The sequence below is a fragment of the Salmo trutta genome, chromosome 4 (assembly GCF_901001165.1).
Source record: "Salmo trutta chromosome 4, fSalTru1.1, whole genome shotgun sequence".
Lineage (NCBI taxonomy): Eukaryota > Metazoa > Chordata > Actinopteri > Salmoniformes > Salmonidae > Salmo > Salmo trutta.
The window spans coordinates 24,966,732-24,978,609 of record NC_042960.1 but is presented as its reverse complement, the minus strand read 5'-3'; the positions used below and the strand labels follow the sequence as shown (position 1 = coordinate 24,978,609).

Here is an 11,878-nt window from a genome sequence, read left to right as displayed (position 1 = left end):
GCACTCATCTTCCTGCCTGCCCAATGCCCTGTCTCGTGCCCTTCTCCCTCTCTACGTCTCCGCTCCCTCTATCTATCCCCCTGTCCTGCCCTCCCTATCTCCCCCCAAATCACCGTTCCTCTGAGCCAGGACCAATGGGGAGCCAGCGAGCAGGGTGAGGCATTTCCTTTGTGACAGGAAGCTGGGGGGGGGGGATAATGAGAGAGCGAGAGAGAGACTATTGAAAGAGATAATGAGTGAGAGAAGGATGGAGGGGGTGAAGAGAGAGCTAGATGTCAATGTTGAAAATTCACCCTAGAGACGCAGCTCTTGGTGGATTGTGTTCATTTACCATCATACAGTATAAGGGTAGATGATGTATGCTTCTTTGATTACTTTGACTGAACTCACTCTAAAACCTGATAGGCGGCAGTGCTCTTTTACACCAAGGAAACTCTTCCAGTCCTCTGGAAATGTCACAAGAGAGTGAATACAAACACATACAGTGACCCTTGTGAAGTTCAAGAGTGTATGTTCAAAGTTGAAAGTGGTTTGAAGTGAGGTCAATACCAAGAAGAAGGGAGTAGAAAGCGGAATGGGAAAAGATGTGATAGAGTGATAGACAGAGGGCCATGTTCAAAGACCGACAGTAGATAAGTGCTCTCTGATAAAGTTGAGTTGATGGGTTGGGTGGGTGGGTTAGGAGGTAGAGACAGTCCATAGGGGATAGTGGGGATGTGATTGTTTGAGCAGGGGTTAAGAGTGTCTTGCGTGCAACATCCTCTCGGAATCTCCACACCTCGTTAACTCTGAATCTAATTACACAAATTTAAACATTGCCACGGAAACCCACAAATAATTATGTTAGCATATAGGACCTAATATGGGCATGGCTGTGACTGAGTGTTTGTGTTGATTGTGAATATCAAGATTACAAGAACAGTATACGGTATACATATACACAGTGTGGGTATGTGTGTGTGTACATGTGCATGTGCATGTGTGTGCACATTCATGCCTGTGTGTGTGAGTGCGCACATTCATATGTGTGTGTGTGTGTGTGTGCGTGCATTTGCAAGTTTGTACGAGTGTGTTTCATGTCCTTGTGAGAATTGGTTTGTCTGTCAGTCAGGGCATTATTTACAGTGGGTGTGGTGATGTGAGTAACAAAAACAGGAAATCCACAGTCACATAGGCAGGAAATGCTCCTGCTCAGTGACAGAGTGAGAAATAAACAAAAGCTAAAGACCATAGAACACACAAGCTCCACCAGAAGTCTCTGAGGGGTGGTTCACTAACATAGATCAATATGTTACTGAAGATTTGGTAAATATTCTCACATTGAAATTAGCCAAAGTCTTTTTGCGTTCAGAAAGAAAGCCACTATCAGGATTCCTCTCTTTCCAGCCATTATTTCCCTGTTTTGTACAGTATATGTGGTGTAAATTCACTTGGATTGATTTATTTAAAAATAAAAGCAATGCGCATTAAAACTCTTACATTAATCAAGCTAACCGTCTTATTACTGTTAAATAACAGGCATTGTTTAGTTTCACATTTAGATTTTTATTCTTTGTTTAAACAGCTTCACAAAAAGGAATACACTAAAATGATTAGCATGTTAAAGACACACACATACACGAAATGCAACTACACACATACAAACACTCACTCATGTCTGCACGTACACGCACACACGCACGCACACACACACAGTGCTAAATGTACAGGCGAAGGAAAGGATTTTAAAAGGGGTAGGATTGCAAAAGTCAGATTGAAAGAAAGGTATGGAGAGAGGAATAGGACAAAAATATGGCATCACAGTAACATCCTTATTCACTAGTATTGGTTTTTGATTGTCTTCAACTCTCCTAGCTCATTGGTTACATTAATCCCTGCTCGAATGTCATTGATTAAATGAAATCCATGCTTGACTATGATTGGGGACTTCATTTCAATGCTTGATTGTCTGTTTGATCTGAACAAACATCAAAAGGATTGAGTGAGTGAGTGAGTGAATGAGTGAATGAGTGAGTGAATCTGCTGGGATCCAGCTCCAGTTCATCATTTGATTGCATTGTGCGCTGAGATCAAGCTTAATTGTAATTACTAGTCCCGTATCAATACTTGATTGTCATTGGCTGCATCAGGCCCATACTAGATTGTCATTGGTGGTTCCATGGCCATCCATGATTGTCATTGGCTGTTGCAGGTCATTGATACTTTTATTGGTCGTTTTTGTCATTATTAGAATGACTGATTGTAATCGCTTTGGATTGTAACGGATTGGGTGTTTGCGTATCTTAGTCTGTCACAGTCACAGTGAATAGGTGGATCTTCAGATACTGGCAGGTTTGGTGGTGGTCTAGTGTCATGCCGTAACTGTGTTATTCTCACTGGAGTCTGGTCCAGTACTGACCTAAGTCCTGCTCACTACCCGACACACCAGGAGAGAGATATCCTGGGAGACAAAGAGAGAGAGAAACAAAGACAAGAAGGATGAGTTAGCAAAGTGGTACCTAAACTAAATACTAGATCTTCACAGACACACATGCACACATGCTGCAGAGACTCACCTGTGTTGGAGCTGGCAGAGTGAGGGGGAGGCAGGTGAGGAGAGGGGTAAGAGAGGGAGTCAAACTTCCGAGCCAGGGGGGGAGGAGAGGAGGGGGAGGGAGGGAGCATGCAGGGGTAAGAAGGAGCGGACTGGGGTGGCAATGACTGGAGAGACAGAGAGAGCAAAGAGAAGAGGAGAGAGGGACAGTAACAGGACATGCAGGAAGAGAAAAGAGAGAAGATTGTTAACCAGTGATAGGACTGATGAGACAGAACAAAGATTCAGTGAAAGTTTTGGTTGAAAATGAAGGACCAATAGTCATGTTAACAATGGACGACATGGGGTTCATAGCACAATAAAAAATAAACATTTGTTGAATTTACCTGCATATTGGAGAAGACTGAGAGAGAGCCGTAGCCTGAGAGAGAGTTGTCACTGCGACTGTGCATTGAGGCTTCATCAAGAAACACAGAAATGTTTTAAAATAATATTGTATACAGTAATACACACACATACACACATACTGTACATTAACACACAAACACACACTTGTACAACTACAAATATATTTTAAAAAGTGAATGGTTTCTTACCTGAGCTGTTGCCATGGTGAGAGTGATAGACACCGGTGTTGAAGGAGGTGCTGAGGGGGGCGTGTGCCTGAGAACAGGAAGTCCCGCCCCCTGACCTCTTCTGATTGCGCAACTTCTCCTCCCTCCTCCATTTGGCTCGCCGATTGGAAAACCACACCTGTCAATCAATCAATCAACCAAACTGTAACCATTCAGGTGTGTTTGTGTTCGAATATAACAAATATGTGAAAACTGGTGGTCCCTGAGGACTGGTTTGAGAACTGCTCAGGTACAACTTTGGTAGCTGTCATACTCTATGCTGGCCACTAGGGGGAGTAAAGGATAAGAATAAAGAGACGATGGTTAAACAGACAGAGTGAACTGTTGGTTACCTGAATGCGAGCCTCTGGAAGGTCGATTTTAGCTGCCAATCTCTCTCTGGCAAAGACATCTGGATAATGTGTCCGTTCAAACTCTGTAAGGTGGAGAAAAATTTGTCAAGAAGCCCACACACAGATTCCCGTGGCTTTAAACTTAGCTTTTCCTTCATGTTTATAACTATAATTTAATTGAATCTCCACAGGCCTCAACTGAAGCCTGGGGCTGGGGTTAGACCTTTCTCCAGCGCGTCAATCTGCTCCTGGGTGAAACTGGTGCGATTCCTCTGGAGCTTTCTCTTGAGCTGGAGGTGATGCTGGGCGTCCTCTGCCTCATCCCTCTCTCTTTGCACTCCTTCTCCTCCTCCTACCATCCGCACACTCACGTCATCCACCACACAGCCATCTAATGGAAAGGGGGAGAGAGATTGTTCTAGAACAGAAGGATAATTGAAGCTCTTTTCTTGGTGAAATGAGTGTGTGTTTGTGTGTGTGTGTGTGTGTGTCCACCGTTACTGTCTGCCTGAGTGTAACAAGCGTTTATGCATTCTCCATATCTCCACATGTACGTATACATTTCACTGTTTTGTGTTTGTGCATTCTGTCACTGTAGGTTGGTGTGTGTGTGTGTGTGTGTGTGTGTGTGTATGTGTGTGTGTGTGTGTGTGTGTGTGTGTGTGTGTGTGTGTCTGTGTGTGTGTGTGTTTGTGTCTGTGTGTGTTGTAGCTGTTGACACACTGTTTCTGCTCAGTCATGTGGAAGATTCTCCAGCTCACCCTACGCTGACTCCACGAGTCACACAAACACACACACTATCTGTACCGTGCTGTGTTGGTTGATGGTACCAGTTGTTTGGCCCAGTCCAGCTGGATGTGTTCTGTAGATTCAGCATGCTGAGTTTCTCACACATAACACTTCCCCTTCACCTTCTCTCCTCCAATAAGAACACAGATCAGAACTACTGGAAGACAGGGGGAGGAGGAGATAAAGAGAGGGGAGGAAGAGGAGAGAAAGGTAGAGGAAATAAGTGATAGGGTACATACACTACCATTCAAAAGTTTGGGGTCACTTAGAAATGTCCTTGTTTTTGAAAGAAAAGCACATTTTTTGGTTAATTAAAATAACATCAAATTGATCAGAAATACAGTGTAGACATTGTTAATGTTGTAAATGACTATTGTAGCTAGAAACGTCTGATTTTGTTTTATGGAATATCTACATAGGCGTACAGAGGCCCATTATCAGCAAACATCACTCCTGTGTTCCAATGGCACGTTGTGTTAGCTAATCCAAGTTTATAATTTTAAAATGCTAATTGATCATTAGAAAACCTTTTTGCAATTATGTTAGCACAGCTGAAAACCGTTGTGCTGATTAAAAAAATAATAAAACTGGCCTTCTTTAGACTAGTTGAGTATCTGGAGCTTCAGCATTTGTGGGTTCGATTAGAGGCTCAAAATGGCCAGAAACAAATAACTTTCTTCTGAAACTCGTCAGTCTATTCATGTTCTGAGACATGAAGGCTATTCTATGCCTTCACTCCCTTCACAGAACAGCACAAACTGGCTCTAACCAGAATAGAAAGAGGAGTGGGAGGCCCCGGTGCACAACTGAGCAAGAGGATAAGTACATTAGAGTGGGTAGTTTGAGAAACAGACGCCTCACAAGTCCTCAACTGGCAGCTTCATTAAATAGTACCCACAAAACACCAGTCTCAACATCAACAGTGAAGAGGCGACTCCGGGATACTGGCCATCTAGGCAGAGTTCCTCTGTCCAATGTCTGTGTTCTTTTGCCCATCTTAATCTTTTATTTTTATTGGCCAGTATGAGATATGGATTTTTCTTTGCAACTCTGCCTAGAAGGCCAGCATCCCAGAGTCGCCTCTTCACTGTTGACGTTGAGACTGGTGTTTTGCAGGTACTATTTAATGAAGCTTGCAGTTGAGGACTTGAAAGGCATCTGTTTCTCAAACTAGACACTCTAATGTACTTGTCCTCTTGCTCAGTCGTGCACCAGGGCCTCCCACTCTTTCTATTCTAGTTAGAGCCAGTTTGCCCTGTTCTGTGAAGGGACTAGTACACAGCGTTGTACGAGATCTTCAGTTTCTTGGCAATTTCTCGCATGGAATAGCCTTCATTTCTCAGAACATGAATAGACTGACAAGTTTCAGAAGAAAGTTCTTCGTTTCTGGCCATTTTGAGCCTGTAATCGAACCCACAAATGCTGATGCTCCAGATACTCAACTAGTCTAAAGAAGGCCAGTTTTATTACTTCTTTAATCAGAACAACAGTTTTCAGCTGTGCTAACATAATTGCAAAAGGGTTTTCTAATGATCAATTAGCCTTTTAAAATTATCAACTTGGATTAGCTAACACAATGTGCCATTGGAACACAGGAGTGATGGTTGCTGATAATGGGCCTTTGTACGCCTATGTAGATATTCCATAAAAGATCTGCCGTTTCCAGCCACAATAGTCATTTACAACATTAACAATGTCTACACTGTTGTATTTCTGATCAATTTAATGTTATTTTAATGGACAAAAAATGAGCTTTTCTTTCAAAAACAAGGACATTTCTAAGTGACCCCAAACTTTTGAACGGTAGTGTACATTTGGAGAGAAAGAGAGACACACATACACGCTTGTGCATTAGCTTCCCACGGCGACACACGGGGAGTTCATTACAAACACACTCAGTAATTAGGAGCTACATCCCCTCCATTCTGACACTGACTGTACACACACGCATGAGAGGAGAGAGTAACACTGTCAGCTACCATTAACCACACAGGCAGAACACAACCCCAGACACTAACTACACTAATGATACACGGTCACAATGTAGGGACCAAAATACTCACAACATTACACACATTATTATACACACTCTGACTATGATGCACACACAGACAGAAGGGGAGCGGAAATATGTATGCACACCACTAAAGCTATACTAGTGATACAGGGGAGCAGAATTACACACAACACTGGCTACACCTGTAATACACAGAGAAGGGGGGAATAAAAATACTCACAACACCACAATACTCTAACCTTAAACCTAACTTCACATTAATATGGTACACTGAAAGGAGGGACGAAAGTACATACAACAATACACACTGACTATGTATGATAGTGATACCGGTATACATAGAATTGGAGCAGAAATACTCACAACACTGTCGTTAGCACTATAACTATACTCTAATGACACATGATGATAGAGAAATAGAACAACTAAACACACAATGGACTTTGGAAAAACACGCAATAATAGGCCATAATACAGTAATGATGGAAGAGACTAACAACTCACGACACTGGACACACATTATCATGTTGTGGGGTAAAATATGCTCTAACACTATACACTTCATTTTACAGTTGATTCATTGATCCATTAATCCATTATTAGGATTAAGACTGGAATACATGGGGACGAGACAATTAGTATAAATAAAATCCTGCCTTTTATTCAAAAGTTGTGAGTGTGCTGTGCATTGATGGACTCCCAACAATGACTACAACCAGGTATCATAACCAGCACAGAGCCATACCGGTTAAAAGCATAAGACACCGGACAGGCAGATTTCATAAATCATTATTAGCAGACCTTTAGCTTGAATACATACAAAGTCAAGTGGGTAAAGGTTATACATTACAGAAGAAGAGGAGAAAGCCTGAAACATCAGCGAGTGAGAGCTAGTTCTCTGGCCGTATATTCATAAATCTTGCTAGCGGGGTGTATTTCCTCCTATTTGGCTCACAGTGCCTTTCCGTATCTCTACGTCGAGTCAAAGATCAAGTTATCTTGGTTCCGTGTGGTTTCACCCTCTCTAGTCTAGTTGGTACTTTTGCTCTCTCTCACTGTCTGTCATAAATAGTTATTTTTATGTTTAATTCAAATTTGTCTTGTTCTCTTATTCGGTCTCTGTCTGTGTCTGTCTCTCTCCCGAAACATTAGTGTTGGTTGACAAGTTTAGTGAAAGGACACTCACCTACTCAAGAGAGAGGATGCCGATGGTTTTCCAAACTTGTGTTTCTCTAGTCTCTCCACTGTTTCCAAGGTTTCTCTCTTCCTCCTCTTCCTCTCTTTCGTTATACCCTCATCCCTCTCCTCTGACCTCGCTTTTGTTGACTGTGTGTGCAAAGAGAAAGAGAGAGCAGGGAGGCGAGCCAGAGTAGAGATGGAGAGAGTTAGACAGAGCGAAAGAGAGGAGGCGAGGGAGGGGGGAGTGGGCCAGGGAGAGAGAAACAAGTCTGCAGGCACTCTGGTCCTCGGAGCGATGGATAGAGAGGGAGAGAGAGAGGGAGAGAGAAGGAGGAGGAGGGAGGAAGAGAGGGATGACACACAGACTCAGTGTCAGTGTCAGGTCTGGACTTAATGCCAGGAAAAGGGGTGATGGAGAGAGAGAGAGCGAGAGAAAAAGAGAGAGAGAGAGACGAGGGGAAGGAGGGAGGGGTGGTAAAGGTATGGAGAGAAAGGAAGAAACGCGAAGGGAGGGTGAAGGATGAAGGGAGGATGATGATCACCTATATCAAGTTTTAAACAAGGCCTAGTAACACTTTATTTTGAAGGATGGCTTCTGAACATTATTGAATAGTGTACCCAATTTTATGTAAAAGCCATATAATTCATGATCTGTATGATTACATGTCCTTGCAATGAATGTTTTTAGACATGCACCGGTATTTACTTGTTTATAAATATATAACAAATGATATATAAACGGTCTATGAATAACAACCTACTTAACACAGGCTTATAAGCCATTCATAAGAACACCGTAGGTAAAGCTTTAAAACTGAAATGTGTTCGGCCTTATAGTGTTCCAAAGGGTTTGGCCTGTAGAGAGAAACTCTGACCTTTTGGATACAGAGGACAGGGAGAGAGAGACCACTGGCCCAGTTTTGGCTCTTTCGAGAGAAACTGCATACATTTACATGTGCAGATAAGAAAGAAAGGGTCGCATTCTAAGAACACACAGTTATAGCCATAGTACAAACACTTTGAGGTATACACTTTCATACACAGTACTTTGATTATTTTCTTTACACACACACACGCACACACACACACACACACACCAGTGACACCCTCACACACCAACTTGGTCAGTTGCTATCCTTACGGACTACGATGTGAGGCCCCTCCCCTCCCCACATACACAAACCCTACACAGTACAAGCTGCCAAATACGCTTGCTACGGCATGTTTGGCTTGGTTTCTCTCTGACTGCACTTTGTCACTCGTGACACCACATTTGCATATTTCATTGGATTAGCCCAGAGAACTAGAGAGTCCTTGACAGTACAACAATGAGAAGAGAGAATGCATCTACAGTTTGAGCAAACTTATGTTGAGTCCTGTAGGGTAATATATCTGTAACACAATAGAATATAGTGGAGATGTATTGAGGAGAACTCTATTACTTAAATCCCCTTTATCCATCTTTAGTCTTATTCAGTGTCTGCTGAGTTAGAGAGCTCACTATGTTTTACAGTCATAATACAGCATCTTTTGCCTGATATTCTAAAAACGACACTACAAACAGATATTTTTTGGGAGGTAGACTGGATTGTTTGTTTTTCGTAACACACAAGGTTGGGGTCAATTCCATTTTAATTCAGGAAGTGCCCTGAAAAAAGAAGGAAGTGCTCTTGATAGTATCACTGCTCTTTAATAAGCTTTACGTATCGTCAGGAGTGCCTAAATTGACTTTCAATAAGGATGAGTTTTCACGTCTTGAATTTGAATGTTCTAATGACCTGAATTGATTAAATTGAAATACAACTGACCCAAACCTTAACAGAAGTGCACAACTACTTCAGGAACGACTACTTATAGAAGACAGAGAGAGAATGGAATGAGGAAGAGCATGTTGTTATTATGAAGACTTTAGAAAAAACAAGAGGACTTAAGTATGACTATAATATTAGAAGAAGAAGAAAAGGGGACAGAGAGAGCGAGAGACGGGGGGAGGTGGAGAAGGAGGGTGCCAACATGTTTTATTTCCGGTTGACAAAACTCTGCGCTCTCTCGCTCCCTCCCTCCCTTCTTTCCTTCCCTCCCTCCCATCTCAACCTCCCTTTCTCTCTGTCATTCTCTCTCTGTCATTGGCTACAGAGAATAATCTGAGGTAAGAGATAGATGACAGAAATAATAAGGGATTTTGTTTTCCAAAACAATGAAGGAAAGACTAGAAGATATCTCTGGAAATGTGTTTTAGATGTTTCTATGCATGCAGTCTTTGTGTGAGTGAGTTTATGGGTGTACATGTACACTGTATCTTGTATGTATACCTGTATGCACAAGTGTGTGCTGGGCAGGCTCCAGTCATAAGCAGTCACTTAGAGCCCCAACCCCCCCAAATATAAACGCAACATGTAAAGTGATAGTTTCATGAGCTGAAATAAAATATTACCATACACACAAAAAGCTTATTTCTCTCAAATTTTGTGCATTTGTTTACGTCCCTGTTAGTGAGCATTTCTCCTTTGTCAAGATAATCCATCCACCTGACAGGTATGGCATATCAAGAAGCTAATTAAACAGCATGATCATTACACAGGTGCACCTTGTGCTGGGGACAATAAAAGGCCACTCTAAAATGTGCAGTTTTGTCATACAACACAATGCCACAGATATCTTAAATTTTGAGGGAGCATGCAATTGGCATGCTGACTGCAGGAATGTCCACCAGAGCTGTTGCCAGAGGATTTAATGTTCATTTCTCAACCATTTCTCCAACGTCGTTTTAGAGAATTTGGCAGTATTCACACCTGCTTGTCAAACTAATTTCAAAATCATGGGCTTAATTAGTTGGTCCCTCCTTTGCTGCTATAACAGCCTCCACTCTCCTGGGAAGGCTTTCCACTAGATGTTGGAACATTGCTGTGGGGACTTGATTCCATTCAGCCACAAGAGCATTAATGAGGTCGGGCACTGATGTTGAGCGATTAGGCCTGGCTCGCAGTCGGCGTTCCAATTAATCCCAAAGGTGTTTGATGGGGTTGAGGTCAGGCCTGTGTGCAGGCCAGTCAAGTTCTTCCACACCGATCTCGACAAACCATTTCTGTATGGACCTCGCTTTGTGCACGGGGGAATTGTCATGCTGAAACAGGAAAGGGTCTTCCTCAAACTGTTGCCACAAGGCTGGAAGCACAGAATCGGCCTACCACTTCACGGCTGAGTTGTTGTTGTTCCTTGACCTTTCCACTTCACAATAACAGGACTTACAGTTGACCAGGGCAGCTCTAGCAGGGCCGAAATTTGACGAACTGACTTGTTGGTAAGGTGGCATCCCATGACGGTGTCATGTTGAATGTCACTGAGCTCTTCAGTAAGGCCATTCTACTGCCAATGTTTGTCTATGGAGATTGCATGGCGGTGTGCTCGATTTTATACACCTGTCAGCAAAAGGTATGGCTGAAATGGCCAAATCCACTAATTTGAAGGGGTGTCCACATACTTTTCTGTATATATAGTGTTTTTTTTTTAAATTCAGTCATGGTCTCAACTTACTGTTGAGAGTAAGAATAGTCGAATATACAAGGGGTAAGTTTGAAATTTGGTTGTGCATCAGCTAGTTTTATCTTGTTATGTCAGTCATTGACAGTCACTCAATTAGCCATATCAGCTAACAGTTTTTATATTGGTAAATGTGTCTTGCCAGCTATCTAAACTTGTAGTAATCATGGCCGAATACCGACCGGTCACACAGTACATGTGCCCAGGGGCCCTGACCTCCAGGGGGCCCCTGTTGATTTTGTTAATCACTTTTGCTTGCTTGTGAGGGGCTCATAAAAGGCTAGAGCCGGCCCTGAGTGTGAGTACTGTATATGTATATGCCTGTGTGTATGTGTGTTACTTGAATATTCGTGCAGCTTTAGGGCACATTTTTTCAGTCTCTTGTTAGTTCATCCCTGTCACCCTCTCTCTCTCGCTCTCTTTCCCTCTCTCTCTTTTTCACTGCTGGGGGGAGGGGAATGGAGGTCACCATAGCAACCATGCCGGGACAAATTAATATCAAGTCTTTAAAACAAAACACACAAGCTTACGTGTGCATGTGGGTGTGTGTCTGTGTGTGCGTGTCCTTTTCCCTTTCGTGACTCTGTTACTCTGTGAATTTCCATAAAAGGGGAGTGGCTACATTAATTATGAAATATTCATTTCTATATCCATCTCTCTCACTTTGTCAATTTCCCCCACTCAATTCACTCTTCCCCTCCTCTTCCTTGCTTTTGTCTTTCCTTCTTTCCAGTCTCTCTCTTCCTCCTCTCTCCATCTCTTTGCTGTTGTGTGCCCCCAGGCTACAGTGTGGCACGTCCTCCCTCCATCCCTCCCTCTCCCCTCCTCTCTCACTGCCCCTGTCACCTTCAAT

General features: G+C 42.8%; 1 protein-coding gene across 7 annotated transcripts; it reads right to left on the bottom strand.

The window, feature by feature from the left end:
* Window positions 1–1,524: 1,524 nt before the first annotated feature.
* LOC115192122 (paired box protein Pax-6) lies at window positions 1,525–7,686 on the bottom strand. Of its 7 annotated transcripts, none has more exons than XM_029750276.1 (8): window positions 7,493–7,686; window positions 4,308–4,446; window positions 3,724–3,891; window positions 3,501–3,583; window positions 3,130–3,286; window positions 2,920–2,990; window positions 2,556–2,700; window positions 1,525–2,440 (listed from the first exon to the last, which is right to left on the bottom strand). In XM_029750276.1, the coding sequence occupies exons 2-8, from the start codon at window positions 4,393–4,395 to the stop codon at window positions 2,373–2,375; spliced, it is 780 nt and encodes a 259-aa protein (XP_029606136.1). In that variant the 5' UTR covers window positions 4,396–4,446; window positions 7,493–7,686; the 3' UTR covers window positions 1,525–2,372. The 7 variants fall into 7 exon arrangements, with proteins under 7 accessions (XP_029606136.1, XP_029606143.1, XP_029606141.1 ...); XM_029750283.1 differs by having other exon boundaries at window positions 2,556–2,566; XM_029750281.1 differs by having other exon boundaries at window positions 4,331–4,446.
* Window positions 7,687–11,878: the final 4,192 nt, after the last annotated feature.